This window comes from Neopsephotus bourkii, unplaced genomic scaffold (assembly GCF_033783945.1).
Source record: "Neopsephotus bourkii isolate Nb327-2 ecotype Australia unplaced genomic scaffold, CSIRO-AGI_Nbou_v1 NB_107, whole genome shotgun sequence".
Classification (NCBI taxonomy): Eukaryota; Metazoa; Chordata; class Aves; order Psittaciformes; family Psittacidae; genus Neopsephotus; species Neopsephotus bourkii.
This window is the reverse complement of record NW_026900624.1, coordinates 5115968-5136676: the sequence shown is the minus strand read 5'-3', so window position 1 is coordinate 5136676 and position 20709 is coordinate 5115968. Positions and strand designations below refer to the sequence as shown.

Here is a 20709-nt window from a genome sequence, read left to right as displayed (position 1 = left end):
CCCGCCTCCGGCTCCTTCTGCGTAAGAGGCGCGGAGCTACTGAGCTCTGACTGCGGGTTTCATGGCGCCGCTGAGGGACTGCAAGGTGAGGGCAGGTCTCAGGGGAGCGGGACGGGAGCCGGCAGCCCTCCCTCCCTCCCGCCCGCCCGCGCCCTGCCGCAGAGGCCGCTCTGCCCGTACCCCCTTGCCGGGGTGCGTCCTTGTGGCGGGCGGTGTCCTTACGGGTGGGCCTTGGAGGGGTCCCGGCCGGCCCGAGAGCCGGGCGGGGAGGGGAGGGAATGGCGGGAGAGCCGCTGGGTCTGGGACGGGAGAGCAGCGAAGGCGGCCTAGGCTGGCGGGAGGGTGCGGAGAGCCCCCCCGGCGTGGAGAGGCCTGTGCTGGAGAGAACCCGTCAGCCTCAACCCGTGGAATCTGACACTCGGGTGCATTCAGGTGGGGTGAGGCTGCTGTTGGGATCTGAAAATGGGGACGAGTCACTGCAGCCTTGTCTGCCACCGGGGAAGCAAACCCGTAGCTGAACATCTGTGGGTCTTGTTCGTAGTGCACACCAGTCACACCTGCCCTTTCTGTGGGTTTCAAAGGTGAATCAGGCTACTTTACTCTAAATCGTCTTTGAGTCCAAGAGTTCAAAATCTGTCTGCGGGGGCTAGTTACTGATTAGTTATTTGAGTGCTTTCTTCCCGATGAAGTTCATGTTGTCACTCCTTTTCTTGTTATTTTTTGTTTAATTAGGCAAGGGGAAGTAACCAGAAGTCTTGAAGATCTTCTGACAGAGTCATAGGTTCATGAGCAGCAGAGCTCTGGAGAACTGCCACTCAAGTAATAGAGGATATGCTAACAGCAGCATGCAGAGAGCATATTTCTCAGATGCAGCTGGGACTCTAGCAGGGAAAAAAATGCGAATAACCAGCAGATCTCATGACTAAACTCTTACACTAAAGTAGGATAAAGGGCAGGGCTTTGGTCTTGCCAAGGAGGAGTAAGGAGAGCCAAGGCCATGGCACTCTCCTGCAACAAGCATCACAGAGTTTTCTGGAATTAGAAAGGTTGTGGGAAATTTGTGTAACACAAAGGCAGCTTCTGTGGGAAGAGGAGCTGATAATGTTTTACAACATCTTCTGGCTGAGTTTTACCTACTTTCCCTCTCTTGTGGATTTCTTCAGTCACAGTCTGATATATGAGTACAGACAAGTCACGAGTGTACCAGGTAGTCTGAGCAGGACCACTTGTGTATGGTGCAGAGGACAAGGGTTGCCAGCTTTTCTGTGCTCTTTGGTTCTTGGTGACAACAACTGATTAGGTTTGGAGCAGGTATTTTTCTTTTCTGAGGAGTCAGCAGCTGTTACAGGGTGGTTCTTCCCTGCAGCTACTTGTCCTGGTACGCCAACAGGAAGAGCCTTGCTGCCACCCTGTTGGCAGAGTGTGAGTCTTCCAGTGAGGAATGAGTTATGTGGGCTAGAGGCTAGGCTTGGTAGAGTGGGTAGAAGTAGCATGTATGAGAGAAACAGTGTTGTTTTCACATGCTAGGGGTGGGGCTTTGCAATATTAAGGCTTTGAAGTATTGGGGCTGGGGTTACGTTACCAAGGGAATAAAGCAAAGGGTTTGAAATACCATGACTTGAACCAGACACACTAGTTAAAGACAGTGTCATCTTTGGGCAGCGGACACACTCTGTGGTTAAAAAGAATGCTGTCTTTGTACAACCTGTGAAACTAAGCTGGTGTGAATGGGTTCTGTAATTAAACAGTAAGTTGGGGTATTGCATGTATGCCAGAGAGTTATAAAATTGAACCGTAAAAGGAGATGAATAAGAGGAAGGGGTATATGAAATTGAGTAAGGGGAGATGTAAACAGAGGTGGGACAGTTAGCACATAAATGGATAGGCTGTAAACCTTGGAGTACCCAAGCAATGGGGAAACAAGGTAACTTGTGGACAGGATAGGAAATGTAAAAGTTCTGCCTTTGCTGTGTGTGCCTACTTGCTAGGACACCCATTTTTGCAAAAATGCTAATAAATAGCTGCTTCACAGCTGTGTCTTCCCTGAGCTTTTACAAGAAGAATTTTTATCTAGAGACCATTTCTCACAGTATGTACCTCAGCTTGGTCAGCAGTGTCCTTAATCAGGGGTGCAGGCCTTTTTTTTTACTAACCCTTTTTCTGCTGTTTTTTTTCTGATGATACAGAAACGTTTTCATTCCTAATAATTGTAGCACTAACAAATCTCAAAAACAGATGACATTTTCTACTTGGGAAATACCTTAAGCTGTTGTGTAGAATGGGCTGTGGCAAAGAGCTGCTTCAAATGGAGCATCTTCAAATGGAGCATGACTGGTGATGAAAGTGGCTCCTGGTCTATTTTTTAGGGCACTGTGAAAGGTAACCTGTAAGTAGCAGGCCTAACCTTGCTACCCTCTTGACTTTTCTCTCTACACTGTTTCTGGATACAGTATGAATTGTAAAGAAAATCTGTAATTTTATATTCAGGTCTGGTCTTTCAGGCTTGTAATTGGAACACTCAAGTGCTTGAGCTGCTGGAATGTGAGCCTTTAATCCAGTCACAGTGGGAAAGCTTTAGAATATATTAACAAAGATCTTATTGCCTAGGTACTTAAAATTTGTGAAAGTTGGGTTATTAGAACCAGGAATTACGTTAAAGTGTAAAATGAGATGAGCTGAATTTTTGCAGCATCTGCAAGGACTAATCTGTTAGGAGGACTCTAAAATTGGTTTGCCCCAGGTCTTTCTTTTTTTAAATGTCTATCCTATATATTCTCTGTTCTGGAAAAAAAGTGATGCTGAAGTGATTGGGGCAGCTTCTCAAAAGTGTGTATGCTTAGATGGGAATGTATATGGTGTGCTGAATATAAATTTGTGCTTGAGAAACAGTTGTAGAGGTAATGATGGTTGCAGTATCAGAATGCTGAATGAAGAGTGATTACTGGAAATAAACCCAAACATATTAAAAATATAATAGATTGCTGAGGGAAGCACCTCAGCTGGTGAAACGACAGGCTTTGTTGCCGTCCTGTGTAGGGGAGAAGGCCTGCAAACAGCTGGAGTTCACATGCCTGTTTGCCCGAGTTACTTAATAGAGCAGTCATGGAGACAGTCATGAAACAGGGTGCTGCCAGCTCAGTTTCACCATTCTGGCTAATGAGCTGTTTTCGTTTTTCAGCAGCTAACCAGGAGATGTAGCACCTCAGTCAGTGTTGCATAGCTTCTGAAGAAACTCTGTCTGCCTGATTTCTGTGGTTGGTGAAGCGCTGGCACAGGTTGCCCAGAGAAGCTGTGGCTGCCTGGTCCCTGGCAATATTCAAGGCCAGGTTGGACGGGGATTGGAACAGCCTGCTCTAGTGGAAGGTGTCCCTGCCCATGGCAGGGTGTTGGAACTGGATGAGTTTTAAGGTCCCTTCCAACCCAAACCATTCTGTACGACCCTTTTTTGTAAGGCTTCTGTGCAAATCTGTGGCCCAAATTCTTTGTTCTTTAACTCCAGCGACTTGGTGGATTTGCTCTGCCAAGCTGTTCGGCCTGCAAGATACCTGAGGTATTGACTTCAGTTCTAAAAGAACTTCACATTAGGTGTGTCTGCAGCAGGGGGACTAGCCAAAACTTGAGTTGTAATGAATTAAGAATGAGTCATAATGAGATGCATAACCCATCAAGATCTATTATATTTTACAACTTTCTGTTGCTTTATTTCCATTGCTAACCCCAACTAATTGAATCCTTATATTTGACTACAACAAAATAAGTTTGTGTGTCTGCTCACACTGTCCTTCCAGCTTTTATTTATTTATTTTTTTTTTTTAAAGCATAGTTGACAAAAATATCGGTATATGATCAATTTGAAAATCTGTTGGAGTAGTTTGGAAAACAAGTATGCAAAATGAGTGTGTTTGTATCTGTTTGTTGTGCAGGCCTGGCAAGATGCTGGACTTGTCCTGTCCACTACTAGCAATGAAGCGTGTAAGCTATTTGATGCTGTGTTGGCACAGGTATGACAAAAACGTTTAAGAAAATGTGTTTTGAAGTAATTTGTGCATGAAATAGTCTTCGCTGTAGCTCACCTTCAAATTTCTTAACGACTGTGAGAGCCTCAAAATCAGGCTGCCAGAGGATTTCAGCCATTAGCAGGCAGCAGAAAACCCTCCTGGCACAGGGCTGTGCAAGGTGCTGCCACTGTGGGGAAGGTCACAGCCATCATGCTTATGGAGAATTAACCCAATAACATAAACTACATAGAAATCCAGGGTATTAGTTCTGCAGGTGGCCAAACTGTCTTAAAGAAAACTGGTTTTCTGATTTGCTACTATGCTACCTCTATCGGAATGCAATGTTTGTCTTTTAGTCATTTGCATTGCTTGCTTTTGAATTTTAAGTGCCCAGGAGAACAAAATGAAGAGCAATATCATTGGACATTCCTTGACTGCCTCTCTCTCTCTCTGTCTCTTCCAGTATGCAACCTGGACCAATAATGAGAGCCTGGGAGGTATTGAGGGATGTCTCTCCAAGTTAAAAGCAGCAGATCCAAATTTTAGTGAGTATAACCTTTAATTCATAGCATGCAGTGTTGGATAATACCTGGTGTCTTGGTGTGATGGCTTAGAGAATTCTGTAAGGTGTCTTCAGAATCTAGAGCAGGCTGGAATGGTTTTGTGTGTTTGGGCTTGTTTTCTTTTGCTTTTAATTTCAAGTCTTTTAAATGGCTTTCATGAAAAGCCTCTAAGAACTTTAGGCTTATAAGACTTTCTGGACCCCTGTGAGTACAAGTCAGTCTTGTTCAAAATAAACAATTCTTGTGTTTATGTAGGGATGAATGTAGTGCTGCTGTACAGTTCAACTTGTAGTGTGTTGTTTTCCGTAGCAATGGGACATGTGATTGCTAACGGTTTGGAGCTGATTGGTACTGGAAGTTCAGTGAGGCTCAACAAAGAGCTGGACAGTGCAATGAGAACAATGATGATGCTTTCAAAATCACAGCCACTGACTGAGCGAGAGAAGCTTCATGTATCAGCATTGGACATGTTTGCAAGTGGGTAAGTCCACTGTCATCCCATTTAAAGGACTCTGAAGAGTTTTAGCTACCACATGTGGAAGTGAGAGTTGGCAGTAGTGTTGCCTCACATGCACTGACATCTAGCAAAGGGTGAGATGTCAGTGGTTGTCCTTCAGTTTATCTCTCCATACTAAGCACCATGACTAGTTAGTGAGCAGTACTGTAGGAGGGGAAGTGCTCTTTTGCCACTGCTTCATATCATTAAGCACTCCATGTTTTAACTGTCACAGATCCATCAGTGGATTAGTGGTTTAGGACTAGGATGCTAAATATTTGACTACAGTAGGGTCCAATATGATAGAACACAGACTTGTATGCACAAAAGCAAAGCTACAGACTTTTCTTCTCTCTGTTGTCTCCCTGTGTCAAAAACTATTTCCCCTGTAAAACAGGAAGACAGCAGAGGGTCAGAAGTGCTGTAAAGGCGCATTTTTACGTTCAATATAATGAATTTACGTGCACTACAGAAAGTATGGGCTAACGCTTCACTTTCATTATTTGTCAAGCAAACAGGTGAGCATGGATGTACCTCACATACTTCTTAACAAAGGTAAAGAGGAAGCTACTGAAACCCTGTTAGTATGGATTTGTTTCTCAGTAGGAGGGAAGGTGTCTGTGACTGTGAAGTTAGGTTAATTGTGGTAGATCTCTCTCTGTAAAAGCTATTCAACCCTGTAGGAAAATTGTTAGATTTATGGTTTAAGGTTGTTTAATTTTCCTTGGGTGTTACAGTGACTTGTAACCCACAGACATATCTTTCAGATTTCCCAGAAGGTGCTCAGTGAAGATATTGCCATTATTACTTTAAAAAATTCCATCAAAGAAAAAAATCCAAACATAATTTGATGTTGAATTTTGTATTTTTCAGAATAGCATGAGTTCAGAACTAACAGTAGAGACATGTATATGTGCCTTCTTGCAGCAATTAAAATACTTTTTTATTTCTAGACAGCTTCCAAAAGCTTGTGATTTATGGGAGCAGATTCTGCAGAGCCACCCAACCGACCTGCTAGCCCTCAGATTTTCTCAGGACACTTACTTCTACCTGGGATATCAGATACAGATGCGAGATTCTGTTGCCCGGGTTTATCCTTTCTGGACACCTGATATTCCACTAAGTAGGTGGGTCATGCTTCATTTTGAAAACTGCTCTTTATCTGGTGTGCGCATACTTTGTACTTTCTAAGTTCAGACACATCTAAATAACAGGATCCGTTGGCAAACAGACACGTAGACAAAATCAAGGGCGTATAAGTGAATTAGACCTGGCCAGAGCCAGAACATCTTTCCTGTATCCCTGTTGACACTGTTTTTTTCCTTAAGTGAGCTGAGGCTCAATTAGTAAATTTTGCTGTCAAATACAGCACATGACATGTATCACACAGGATAAAATCGCATCCTCACTGAGGGCAGTGGCAGAACTCTTTTGAGCTTTTATGCGTACTACAGTGTTTCACTTGGGGCTCATATTGTGAGTGATAGAGCACAACAGTGGAAGGAAGAAAGGAATTGTAACTTGGAATACACAAGTACAGTTCTGAAATAAAACTTTTGAATATACTTTAATAGCTGGTGCATCAAAGACTGAGAGGAAGGCAGAACTTTTTAAATAAAATGTGTTTAGTTCATACCTGAACTTTTCAGTTTCCCAGAGTTAGTTGAGGATAATCCAAATCTATTGACAAGTGAATCACTAATAAAAAGTAATTTGGGATGATTTTTTTGGATTATTTTTAAGACCTGTTAAATTATTTGAAAGCTTTTACCTTTCTGTAAAAGTTAACATTAAATTATCAGTCAAGGCATGTATTTAACACTCTGAGGTAGATGAATAGACAGCCCACAGGCAAGCATAACTTTTTTGAATATATAATGAATGTTGCTGTACACCAATGTGCTGTACATCTACATCGAATGCAACCTTTTCTCTTTTGTTTTTGTTTTTTTTTTCTCCCACAGACAGTGCAGAGAATACAGACTGAATGCCAACATAATAGTGAAGCTCCCTGAGGTACCCCACAATCTTTATGGCGCAGAGGGTAGTATCAGGAGTTTCATTTTTCTAGCTGTATTACCTCGGCTCTGAAAAATTCAAGCCCCTTAGTTCTTTTTAACTACAATAGGGGGGTTTCATTTGCTGGGGAAGACAGACAAGTTGGAAATTTTGACAGCATTTTTGTAAACTTTTCTAGACACTATGCTACAAAAGTGCAGGCTGTTATCCACTTAGTGGGCACAATAGTAAAGCAACAGGAAACATTCCTATGCTAAGCTTTTCTTAAAGTATAAAACCCTGGCAAGTACCCCTTATCCTCAAGCTTACAGGTAGATAGAGTTAACACATTAATTGATATGTGGGCAAAAAAGAAATCAACTTTTATTCATCTCGATCCATGGAATAAATGTTTTGCAACATACCCCACGTGTTTTAATAGTTCCTGTGCCATAGGAGTTTGAAACCAAAACCGCAACAGATATTTTGAGAAGCACAAACATATCCTGTGGTATTTTGCAAGCTATGAATTTGCAAAAAAAGCATTTCAGTATTTCTTAAAATGACTGCATCAGGTATGTGTGTAACAGCTTTTGAGATGCTCAGATAGCTCTGGTGACAGCACTGTCTCGCTTCCAGCCTCCTAATTGTTCATCTTGCAGCTGTTACGGAGATCAGCAGATTGTTCTGTGTGACTCTTTAATTCCAGTTTAACCAAAGATGTAAATGTCAGTTGTCAGAACACTGGTGACGTGCATCTTGTTACTGTTTACTGTGCTGGTGTCTCTGGGCCTTTCATTTCCCCTGAGAACTGGCTAGTTGTTCTGTATTCTGCAAACTTAAAACTGTCGTTGTGACTTGCATGTTTTGAGTTAAATGCTATTTGAATATGGTTTTCAGTCCTAGATGAAATCTAGTTCTAAATGGATGATGTGCTGTTTTTCCCCTTTTTGCTTAGCTATGTGAAGGGCTTCTACTCCTTTGGACTCATGGAAACAAACTTCTTTGATCGTGCTGAGGAGCTTGCCCATGAGGTAAGATGCCTGCTACTGGTGCTAAAAGGTTTCAGAATTCTTAAACATGGTCCCTGTTTCTAGGTGGTGGTTTGCACAAATGCTGTGACCTGACTGTCTCCGTCATCCCAGTTGTTAGTTGAAGTAGCAAAGAGATTAAAGTTTAACATGGAAATGCTTACAGAGAGACTATTAGTAACTGTTCCTTAGAAAGATTTGCGCACCTTTGCCAAACAATGGCAGTTTCATATAGACTGTATTTCCTTCATTTGCTTATGAACATACCTTGTCAGATGGTGTCAGAACACCACTTTAAAATCCATTTATTATCCCATCTGCTGTTTCCCCTCAGTATAATTGACTGTATACTCCCGCTAAAGAATGTTGGATTGGTTTGATGTAATATACTTTTGACAATCCATCCTGTTTGGGTTCGCCTCCCTTTATTCCCAGATGGTTGTTTCTGGATTATAGCACAGTTAACTTTACAGTGTTCCTGGGGATCAATATTGGCTCGTCTATTTCATTTTTATGAAGATAGTAATCATGCTTGACTTTCTCCAGTCCTCAGGATTATCCCTGTCCTCCAGGAATCTCAGTTATAATTAATCTCTCATGGGTGTTTTTGCAAAATGTCCGTTACATCAAATTGCTGAAAGTGACAACAAAGACTAAATATTAACATTTACCAAGTTAATGGTTAACCTTGCAAAATGCCTAAAACCTAGTGGGAGTTGTTGGTGCCATAAAGGAATTTTCTGAATGTTCAGAGCTCGCTGTGTTCTTGAAGAAGACATTGTTACCTGCAAGGCACTATGTCATGGAATATATTGTGCCTGTACACGCAGTTCTTTCACAGCTGGTACTGGTGCATGTCTGTGAAATAAAATATCATTTGATAGTCTTCATCAAAGCCTGGATTTTAAAGTGTTCTGCAGGTGTTAATCTCTATGCCGTAGAAGCTGGGAAGTGAAATCAGCCAATAAACATTGTCTTCTGTACAAACTAAACTTCCTGGCTGTGGTTAGTTGGAATCGTACCTGCAGCAAGTAAAAAGTAGTCCCTTGTTTCTATATCAGCAGTGTTAAATACTGTTAAATAAAGTTCGTAAGCTTTCCCTTTTTTCACTTGCAGGCTTTGGCTATAAATAAGACGGATGCATGGTCTGTTCATACTATAGCTCATATAAATGAGATGAAAGCAGAGGTGAGGAAAGGGTTAGAATTCATGAAGGAAACAGAAACCAACTGGAAGGTAAGTATTCTTGTCGCATCTCTGAAAACCCTCCTTTTAGATCTCCTTTATCTCCTCCAGCCAAGTTCTCGATTCCTCTGTATGCAGTTCCTTCCTATCTGCAGACATGTTACAAGCAATGCAAAGTTTGCATATTAGAAGAAACCATCACTTGAGGAGCTGTTATTTATCTTTGCTACTTTTGAAGCAAGAGGCAGGAAAAATGGCATACTGGACACATAGCTTGGACCACTTTTAAGTCATCATTCCTACAAGTCCCAAGATTAGAAAAATGGTTTATTTTGCTTGCTTCTCCACCCCCTAAAAAAATCAGGTACCATTTAGTTTAATGTATATTTCAACCCAAAATCAAAAGGGTCAAATTATCTTACCAGAGAGGACTTTTCTGCCAGTGAGGATTACTATTAAATGGCAGTGGGTCTTCTCCTGAGCTGTTGTGGTAAGTTCTCATAGCCTGCTTTTATTTCTTTATTTTAGTTATCTAGAAGCCTATTCTCCTTTAGCAGTTTAATCTTGTTCAGAACTCAGAGTCAGCAGCAGTAAAAAGGTTTTGATGTGTTTATGAGGTGATCACATGTTCTTGTTTGTATGACATTTGGAATGATAGTATGATATTAAACGTGGTATTTTCAGGTTTCTGCCAAACACTTCACTACTTCAGTTGCTCAAGTATGGTTTGTGATTTAATATTAAACAAGTAAAGATTAGCAGAATGTTTATCTTAGTCCCCTAAAGCTCTCTCATGTGCTGGGAATATTACAGATGTTACCATGAAAATGAAGATGCTTTTTCCACTTGTAAGGATGTTAAGTTTAACTACAGCACTGGGAGAGAGAATGGGAGGAGGGGGATGAACATTTCTGGTATTTTAATTTCCACCAAAGGATTGTGAAATTATATGCCTGTTTGTCTATTCTCAATGCACTCACAAAAATGAACTGCAGTGACATTGTCTTGAAGTGCAAGCTGGGGAAGAGTATTTGAAGTTTTGGTGCCAGCTGAAAAGGACAGTGAAGAGTTGGTACAGTCCAGCAGATACTCATCTCATCTGATGAGCTGCCAATGCGTTTGCTATCTAGTGCAGCTTCTGTATTCTCTAGTAGAACACGGTTACAAAGTGATTCTCTGTGTCTGAGATAGGTGTCTAGACCGCCGGGATGAATGGCCCTCTTAAGGTGGGTTTCTCTTTCCACTGTCTAGGTTACTTTACATAAGACACCTAGGTTTTAGATGGGATTTTTTTTCCCTAAGGAAAAAAAAAAAAGTTGCAAAAGAGTGAATTCTGAGGCATCCAAGTTAAATTGTTCTCTGGAAAATGATGTGGGGGAAACCTTGCTTTTGAAGTGTCTGCCTGAATAGCTGCAAGAGCAAACATACCAAATGAGACGGTGCCTAGGCCAGCCAATTTAAAGTTCTTGTCTCTTCTGTCTTTTCCATATTGTGAAATACTCATTTTTATTGAAGAAGGAAACGGAAATCTGACTAGATATGTTTAAATGGAAAGTTACTTTGTAAATAATGTTTTCTTTCTTTTCTTTTTCCCCAGAACAGCGATATGCTTGCTTGCCATAATTACTGGCACTGGGCTTTATACTTCATTGAAAAGGTATGAGATATTTTCATATAGGTGTTTCATGCTTCAGATAGGTCATACACCTAATGCTTCCTTTTAAAAATGAAGACCTAATATTTGTAGTTTTCTTTTCAGCTATTTAAAGGGGTGTTTTTCTAAAATAGCACAATGCCATGTTTACAAGCTAGTTGTTATTACAGTTATTTTGAGAACTTTTAATTACATTGGTCAAAGTTCCAGGATCTTTGTTAGAATGTTGAAAAATTGCTGTGAGATTGTTGCATGTTTGAAGATGAAATAGTCTCATTAATTACACTTGGCACAGTTTGATAGAAGGATTAACTTGGATCTCTGATTTTAAGCAAAAATCTCTTCAAATTCAGTATGAATTTCTTGGTCCCAAAATCTTAGTAAAAGAAAGAGGCAGTAACTCTAAGTTTGGTCACGAATGCCATTATTTTTTAATGTTAGTAATTCTTATTATTGAAACCCTTTAAAAATGATTGCAGTTTTACCCAACCTGTCAGGTTGCAATACAGAATTCCCTTGGATTTAATAATACTTAGCACTTGTGGAGTTCAGTTCATTAGGGAGATAAATGTGACATCGAGAAGGCAGTGTACTTTGTGTCAGAAAACAGTAACTTCATTGTGGTGAGTATTATTGACATAGAAGGAGCATTATTCTTGATAGTAGTCTAGTAGCCTGTTTATATTGCCACCTGCTATGTATACAACATTTTTGTAGCCTTCTTAAAATTATTTTTCTTCCTACCTTCTTGCATACACCATGGGATGCACTAATTTTTGCAAAAATCCCTGAAAGGAACATTAAAATGAGAGGTAATACCTTGTCTTTTTCTTTCATGTGTAACTTACACCAGTGTTAGTACCTAGTGTTAAATGAAACCTAATTGTACTGAATATTTTGCCTAGTAAATCCTGGTTTATCTCGGACTTCAGTCTTTCTTCTAATACCTCAAGATTTCTTTGACGTGATTTGTTTTGATGAAGTCATGAGGTGGTTGTGAAGTAGTATTATGACATTATTAATTGTATGTGTGTCTTTTGATTACTACTAGTCACTTCTGGTTACTGTATCTGACTGTTAATCATGCAGTGCTTGTTTGCTTTCACAGGGTGAATATGAGGCTGCTTTGACAATTTATGACAATCATGTGAGTAGGGCCTTTTTCTTCTTTACCGAGAACTAGCTTAAAACCATCATACATGCACTCTTCCTTCTGTATGAGACTGAAACCTATCACAGAGTGCCATATATATGTATGTGTGTTGTTTACATCTGTTGTTACAGATTTTAAGGAAAAGTATTTTTCAGTGGTTTTGGGTAAAATGCCCAAAAGACTCTCATGTAGTTCAAGTGTTTCTTACACTTGTGCTTGAAAGAGCTACAATGGCATTGTTGGTACTGTTTGTTATCCTATCAAGTCTCAACGTGCCTTTACAAAGAACTGAATGTTGCATGTATGGCACTAAGTCAGCAGAAGCATATCTTTTCTTTCCTGGCTAATTTATTATAGTTCTTCATTGTCTAGATTTCAAGGCAATCTTTGTAAATAAGCAATATCAAACTCTAGGATAACGTGTCTTTGTAAGGGTTATAAAAACGGGGAAGCTATAGAATAGAAACATATAGAATAGAAAGCTGCTGGGCTATCCTATCTACTAACCTTGCCAAAGTGAAGTAATACTTACGGCTTTTTTTTTTTTTTTAAATGGAATGCCTTGATAACTCTCCATACTTACTAAGTTTGACTCTGTAGCAGAAAAAAACAGGACAAATGAAGCAGTGTGTTCGTCACTGCAAATTGCTGTATTCAGGAATTAGGGCTATTGCAAAACAGGTATTTTTCAATGAATAAAAAGATAAAATTAATACTGTACTGTGAAAATAAGTTTGATTATCTGACTGAGTTCCCACTAGCGCATTAGTTGGGCAGCTTATGAATATCTGTGATTACAGATTGCTCCTCGGTGTCTGTCAAGTGGAAGTATGCTGGATATAGTAGATAACTCTTCAATGCTGTACAGGCTTCATCTGGAAGGTAGGATGTCCACCTGACGTTCTTTTTTAGAGCTGTAATTTCGCCCCTTCCCCTGCCTTGCATTTTGAAGAAGTATTGAAATACAGAGTGAGCTTGGTCAGTGTTACAGAGGAGTTCTTTTACAGAAGAAAATTCTGCTCTTGAGAAAAGCCTGAATGTGAAATTCATAATGTCCGTAACCTTCGTTCTTCCCAAGAGCTGCTTTTTTTTCCCGATGCCACTATAGTGTATCGTTCAGCTTAAGCTAGCATAGGTCACATACCTTTTCCTTGAAAAATTCACTTCAATTGTCCCTGGAGATTGGAGGCTGAATGATCAAGTACATAATCGTCTAAAAATCTCTAGAGTTTCCTTGAAGTAAATGTCACGCTAGTTACTTAACCTCCTATTTTGATACTGATTGAAATTGCTAGTATATATGTATTAGCCTCTGGCTTTTGTGTACTCTGCTAACTCAGTGGCATTTGTCCTTTACTTTTTTAAGCTAGTGTTTATACACTAGAGTTCATGAAGGGGAGGGGATGACAGACAGATGGACATTTACAGTATTCTGCTAAAACATTAACGATACATTGGCTTTGCATATGAAATCCATCTTGTCACTCTGTTTTTTTGATTGCTACAGATGCTTCGCTGGAACCTTATCTCCAAGAAGACGTAGAATCAGAGTCATACAATAATTAGGGTTGGAAAGGACCTTAGGATATCTAGTTCCAGCCCCCCTACCATGGGCAGGGACACCTCACACTAAACCATGCCACCCAAGGGTCTGTCCAGCCTGGCCTTGAACACTGCCAGGGATGGACCATTCACAACTTCCTGGGAAACCCATTCCAGTGCCTCACCACCCTCACAGCAAAGAACTTCTTCCTTATATCTAATCTAAACTTCCCCTGTTTAAGTTTTAACCCATTACCCCTTGTCCTGTCACTACAGTCCCTAATGAAGAGTCCCTGCCCAGCATCCTTACAGGCCCCCTTCAGGTACTGGAAGGCTGCCATGAGGTCTCCACGCAGCCTTCTCTTTTCCAGGCTGAACAGCCCCAACTTTCTCAGCCTGTCTTCATATGGGAGGTGCTGCAGTCCCCTGATCATCCTCATGGCCCTCCTCTGGCCTTGTTCCAACAGTTCCATGTCCTTTTTATGTTGAGGACACCAGAAAATGTGCACATGAGCGGTGCCATAATAAAGCCAGAACCTCACATAATGCAGTCTAGAATATTTGTGATAAATTACTGATAGTGAACTGCGCAAATACTGCATGCTGCAGCTGAGCATTACTGTATACATTTTGCCATTTCTTCAGTTTAGTAGCAATGCAGTTTATGCTGAGTGGCTGAAAGTACATTGCAAGTTCATGCTTTTGTGTGTGGTATTTTTACTGAGAAAAATACTTTTTATTCTTAGGTGTAAAGCTTGGAGACAGGTGGAACAATGTTCTCCAGCTGACAAAGAAGCACAGCAGAGATCACGTTCTTCTGTTCAATGATGTGCATTTCCTGATGTCCTCACTTGGAGCCAAAGACCACAAAACTACTGATGAGATTTTAACAACCCTTCAGGAACTTGCCAAGTAAGCAAGTGAATGGAAGTATTGTATTTAATTATTTTATCCTCTGTTTAACTATTTTATCCTCTGATAATGTGTCTGGCTTTGCTTTGTAAAGCAAAGCACTACAGCATGCTCTTTGCTCTAGCATGTCACTGGAATATGGCTGGTTCAAGTAGGTCAGTCTCCAGTTAGGAGATCCCTGTAATTATTCATTTTTTGAGTTAATGTCTAGAGGGGTTTCTTACGTTGCTAAGCAGAGATCTCTTATACTTGAAGTCATGGACACCAACTGAACAGTTGCTATCTATTTCATTTCAGTGGGTTCACATTAAGCTATGTTATATACAATGAACAAAGTATTTCACCTCTATATTAGTAAGGGTATTCAACAATGTACTTCAGCTGTCTATGGTGGTTCTTCTTTATGACTCTGGTTTGAAAGGTTCTTTTATAATAGAACATTGGTAGTGATATTCTGATACCTAGTGTTTGATGTGTGAGAAGTACCTCTGCAAGAAACTGAATTTCAAGTACTGTTAAAGTAAAAATAGAGAATATTTTGCTCGCAAATTAAATTATTTGAAAGATTTGAATATTTAAGTATTTCATCTAAACAATGTTTTTTTGTGTGTTCCCTTATGTATTAAATAACTGTAGATTGCCTCAAGTTTTTGAAGGGGTATAGATGCTTTAAATGCAATTCCCTCTCCCCCATTTTACCTTTGTTTCAACATCTATTGCTTCACTTGCCTTCAAAAAGGAGGGAGAACTGAAATTGTCACTGTTTGTTCCTGTAATACCTGCCAATCAAAAGTCATAAAAAGTAAATATAATTTTAAAGAATAGTTACAAAACCAAGTAACTGTCAAATCAATCTTAAGCATGTCTGACTAAAGTAGAAAATGGTAAATATCTTTTATGTAAGTACATAAATAGATGTAAGTATATATAAAGTATTAAAACTGCACATGCACTCCGCTTCAGGGAAGCTTTAATGAACATATGCTACTTACCCTTTCACCCAGTGCTTCCTTTTGCTTGTGTGTTGAGCCTTTCATAGTAATTCAGCTGTACATTTCTAGCTGTAGGTGGAAGTATTATAAAGTTTGCTTTATTATTTGAGGAAACAGACTGTGAGATGAAGGGATTATAGTAAAGATCAGATTAGTGGATTAATTTATGTGTATCACAAGAATGTAATAACTGAATTATAGCTAAGATGGGTTTTGTATGTGTTTCAAAAAGCAGTTGTGAAACTTCGGCACAAACAACAGTCATCCTTGGCTTTTCATTAGTATTTTTCCCCAGCCTTTGCAATTTGAAGTTGACAAGAATTTTTTTGGTGAAGTATTCCCTGGCGCTCTCTGGTGGTTGCTGTCACGTGCTTACTTTTGGGGATAGAAATGTTGTAGTTGATGCAGAGGGTATGTTGTTCTTCATGAACCAGCGCGTCAGATCACTTGAAAGAGAAAAAAAAGAATCTTCTATCTTTGTGCATTTTATCAGAGAGCAGGAGCCAACGTTTAAGTGAAGAATTGTTTCATCATTTTCTTCATTAGCTATCTCAAACTGGTTACTTAAAAGGCACGTCTCTTGTGCACTTCTAACTTCCCAGGGTTCCATGTTTTGCTGAAGAATTGATAAACACATAGAGCAGCACTGCATACTGCAACATTGACCTAGTGGAAGAAATGGGAAGTTTGTAATACTGACTCAAAAAGGAAAACGCAGAGCATCTCTGTGTTTGGTGAATTTAAGGTACTAGCATGGGAGTGTGACTCTTGGCTGTCATTGCAAGCACTCAAAACAGATGCTGGTGACTAAGGCTCCTCAATGTTAAAGACTTAATTAGGAAACTTTAGTACAGAAAAATCTGAATCAAACAACAGTTGTAATTTAAAGTATTGAACTGTGCGCTCAATGTTCTCAGGAATCACTTACACTGCTTGGGATAGAAAGCCCTCCTGTCCTCATATTGCCAGCCAACATTTTGGCACTGAAATGGCACTACCTAAGGCCTGATCACTGTCAGCTGCTGCTGTAGGAGTGGAAAAACAAAGTTCCACATTGTCCTAAAACCAGCTCTTTAGCTACAGTTTGGTTACTTTATTTTTATTTTTATTTTTTAATATTGACAGAGATGCCCACTAGAATGTCTGTGTTATTCTGCAGGCATATTGTCATGCTCTCTGCCTCTTACACTCTTAGGTGGGTTAGGATATAAGCACTAAAACAGGAAAGAAAAGCCAGTGTCTTCAGAGCTAGCTAAAGTCCATTGCTGTTCATGGGTGTAGAAGCAGTCTGCCATGGTTAGAATGAAAGAGACCTTGAGAACTGTCACAGTTCATATTAGAAAGATGGGGAAGCAGGCACTGTGCTGTGTGGTGAGCTCTTTGCAAGGACTGATGGCCACTTTTGGCAGAGGTGAGGACAGTCAAAGAAGTAGCAGCAGGATGTTCTGATCAGATCACTAGAAGAGAAACTGCAGTTGTCACTTTTCTGACCAAAGCTGTTCATTGCAAAGGCAGGAGGGACTGGGCTTGGGCCTTTTGCAGCTCAGTTCAGAAGAATGAAAATTGATTTACTGGGGACTAACAAAAGGATGAAAGTAACATAGCCACATCGAAAGATACAGAATCATAGACTGGTTTGGGTTAGAAGGGACCTTAAAGATCATCTTCTTCCAATGCCCCTGCCATGGGCAGGGACACCGTACACTTTAGTGCAGGTTGTCTAAATGAAGTACCTGAAACATCAGGCTTTGTACAGTAAAATAAATTGTGTTTATGATGGAGTGACACTGAAATACTTGTATTCATAATTTGACTTACAGGAGTTAAACACTTTCTCATTCTACAGAGCACCTTGTGAAGACCACGAGCTTTCCCTGGCACCTAGTTTGGGGTTGCCATTGTGCCAGGCATTTGTAGAGTTTGAAAATGGAAATTGTGACAAAGCTGTAGACCTGTTGTACCCAATCCGGTATCAGCTGATCGAAGTAGGAGGCAGTAATGCTCAGGTAAAGATCAGTAAGACTTTCTGATGCTACTTAACCCTCTTTCAGTAGCCTCTGTTAGGCACTTGCATTATTAACAACCCTTCATTCTTAGAAATTGAAAAGCTAAAATGTGCTTGTGACTAAATTCTGTTTGCAAACACTATCAGCAGTGTTGGCTGTTTATATTTTCTTGTTGATACCTTTCCTTCCTCAGTGGTTTTAATAATTTGGAAAACAAGACACTGTAACCAGCAGTACTTCATAAGTTACTTACTACTCTGTATTTTTCAGAGAGATGTTTTCAGCCAGTTACTGATTCAAGCAGCTCTAAATTCTAAATCACAAGCCAAACAAAACCTTGCAAGGTGAGTATTTTTCCTGCTAGATATTTGAGGAAGTAGCAGTATTACTAAAAGTATGAAGCAGCAGGTATTCTCAAGCCAATACATTAAGGCTAGAATTGTGTCATGGAATGGTTTGGGTTGGAAGACCCTAAGATTCTCTAGTTCCAACCCCCTGCCATGGCAGGGACACCTCCCACTAGGCCAGGTTGTTCAAAGCCCCTTCCAGCCTCTCCTTGAACACTGCCAGGGTTGGGACAGCCGCAGCTTCTCTGGGCACAGGAGCATTTATGTTAAATTCAGCAACATTTAACTAGGATAGCCAGTAACATAGCTTCCAATTCCAAAAGTACACTTTTGCAGTCTGGAGCAATGTTCTGTATTTGTTAAGGGCAGTTGATTTTCAAATGGTTCTGTCTTAAAACATGGCCTTCTGCCTGTTTGTCAGTGTACCTAATGGACTGCTAAACTTCTCTGTGAAGCGCTGAAAATCAGATCTGTCCTAATGATGACAGCTGCTGTACTGCCAAATAAGATTTGCAGAGTCTGATGGGTGAGCTTGCCTTAGTATAAATCACAGGAGTCTCATTTGGTAGAAATCGTAGGTATTGCTGCTTCATCCACATGGAGTTCTGTTGTGTTGTATTGATTGGGTCTTCTTAAAAGAATGAATCCTTGGGACAATGTGAATCCTTCCCTGTTCTCCTCCTGAGGTCTCTTTGAAACTTAAAATGACATACAATAACAAAGTGATTCCTCTGTGCACTCCGATCTTCGGGTGTTCATTTTCAATCTCTCCCAGTGCTGAAAACAATGCCGAGAATTCTACCTAAACTTACTACCAAGACCAACTATTTCCAACAGGGGAAACTTTCACCTCGAGCAGGTCTTTACACACTGTTTCCCTCCTTTTACAAGGATACTGATGACGATCTCCCTGTTTCTCTCCTACCTCTTCTTTCTCAGGTGCCTCCTGAGAGAACGTGATATGATGAGACCAAATTCACCGATGACAGAGCGACTTATTAGGAAGGCAGCAGCTGTTCACTCAATGGCATAGTCTTTCCTCTGTGCTTCAGCTATATAACAATACGCTTACGAATCAAAGTTTGGGTGAAGGGAGCGGCAGGGTGCTCTGCTGTAAACCATGGTAGACGTTGATGGTAGGTAAGAGTACCTGAGGAGTCAGAGATCTGATGGTGATTTCCTTCCAAAAAATACAGAGAGCTGTTTCAGGAAGTTGTATCTTACCTGATTCTACAAGGAAAGAAAAAGCTAACCTGCTGATAATGCATAGCTTTGGGGAGCATCCTAGGACACTGCTTTTCTGGTATATTTTCCTGAAAGTTCTCTCTGACCCTGATTACATACAGTGCAGTAACAAGGCCTGGATTTGAGTCCTTCCTTTGCCCAATTTGTTACATCTTTTAAACATAGCTAATAGGAAAGTGTGGGGTCAGGGCCAATACAGGGATAAACCGAATTCTGTATCAGGCCTCCTCTCCATTCAGGCACAAGCTGCAGACTCTGTCCTAAAGATTTGTCTGCATTCAGGCTCTTCCCAGGTGTGTTTTGTTGAACTCCCTCTCATAAAATGTTTAACTTTCTCCTTTCAATGTAACACCTCAGAGCATTCTGATATTACTGTGTGAGTGAAACCAGACAAGAGGGATAGTAGCTACCTGCAACTGTTCCAACACAGGTACTCTCTTGGCCCTTTTAAATCTTTCAGGGAAAAAAGAAAAAAGCTTGGATTTTAGCTCAACCACCCCCATCGCTGGATGGCAGGTTGGACTTTTGGGAAGTCAGGCTTTACTACCCTCTCAAAAGCACAAGTCTCTACATGTTAGCAAAGCGGAGTTTAAAAACAATGTTTATAGAGGTGTATCAGAGCAGGTGAAGACTGGGAGGGAGCTTCTGCCATAGAAGGATCGCTAATGGGAAGTGACACAAAGCTTTGTGTGGCACAAGCAATGTGATAAGCTTTGGTGCTGCGAATGAGGCACGATGGGAGCCATGTACCTCTGTGATGTTCTTGAGCCTCTGGATTCCTGCAGCATAGCAGAGCTAAGAGATTGTCGTGCAACAGTAACTCAGTAGTCCCTTGTGAAGGAAAAGATGATGTTTCAAACCAAAACTAAGCCTAATGGCTCCTCTTCTTCTTTTTCCTGAATAGAAATGCCTCTCAGCTCTTCAACTGCCTGAGCTCTGGCTTTGATATCACATCTACAAGCTCTCCTTCACACAAACATGCTTGTCCAGCTCAGGCTCTTCCCCATGTTCCACATAGGGTTCCCTTTTGACCTAAAAAAGCACTTCCATAGTTGGCCCTGCACTGCCTCTGGAGGTCCTGCATAGAGAAGTAAGATATGGATAGACAGGTACGTTTTCCCTCAGGGAATATAAAGTCATTTTAGGGAAGATAAGTTTGAGAACTCTGCTGACTCCTTGTGAAGTGTGTAATTAATGCGATGATCCATTGCTACACAAATTGAAGAATGACATTTGTAGTACTTTTGATATGTGATTGAGAATTTTGCCTGCTTTACATCAATAAATTCAAAGATGTGCTCAGCTGAGCAGCAAGTATATGACTTCTTTGCATGTATGGATGAAGCATTAAATGGGTTATTCAGGTTCATTTCATAAACCTGTAACAGTCTGTAACTTCTCTGGGCAGCCTGTTCCAGTGTCTCACTGCCCTCACGGTAAAGAACTTTTTCCTAATATCTAATCTAAATCTGTCAGTTTAAAGCCATTCCCTCTTGTCCTGTCACTACAGGCCCTTGTAGAAAGCCCCTCTCCAGATTTCTTAGTCGCTTCAAGTGCCTAAAAGAGCCACAAGGTCTCCCCAGAGCC

General features: G+C 40.6%; 1 protein-coding gene across 2 annotated transcripts; it reads left to right on the top strand.

The window, feature by feature from the left end:
* On the top strand, positions 1-20424 carry TTC38 (tetratricopeptide repeat domain 38). Of its 2 annotated transcripts, XM_061358705.1 has the most exons (14): positions 1-85; positions 3924-4001; positions 4462-4543; positions 4871-5042; positions 6011-6184; positions 8014-8089; positions 9203-9322; positions 10869-10928; positions 12034-12072; positions 12879-12960; positions 14367-14532; positions 17371-17530; positions 17801-17874; positions 18817-20424. In XM_061358705.1, exons 1-14 carry the CDS (start codon positions 62-64, stop codon positions 18908-18910), a joined length of 1401 nt encoding a protein of 466 aa, XP_061214689.1. In that variant the 5' UTR covers positions 1-61; the 3' UTR covers positions 18911-20424. The 2 variants fall into 2 exon arrangements, with proteins under 2 accessions (XP_061214689.1, XP_061214697.1); XM_061358713.1 differs by lacking the exon at positions 12034-12072.
* The last annotated feature ends 285 nt before the right edge of the window (positions 20425-20709 follow it).

Excerpts from the sequence above, each read along its gene's own strand:
- TTC38 (XM_061358705.1), top strand. The coding sequence starts at position 62 with ATGGCGCCGCTGAGGGACTGCAAG. Across the intron at positions 4,544-4,870 it reads AGCAGCAGATCCAAATTTTA|CAATGGGACATGTGATTGCT; the intron begins GTGAGTATAACC and ends TGTTTTCCGTAG. Across the intron at positions 10,929-12,033 it reads CTTTATACTTCATTGAAAAG|GGTGAATATGAGGCTGCTTT; the intron begins GTATGAGATATT and ends TTGCTTTCACAG.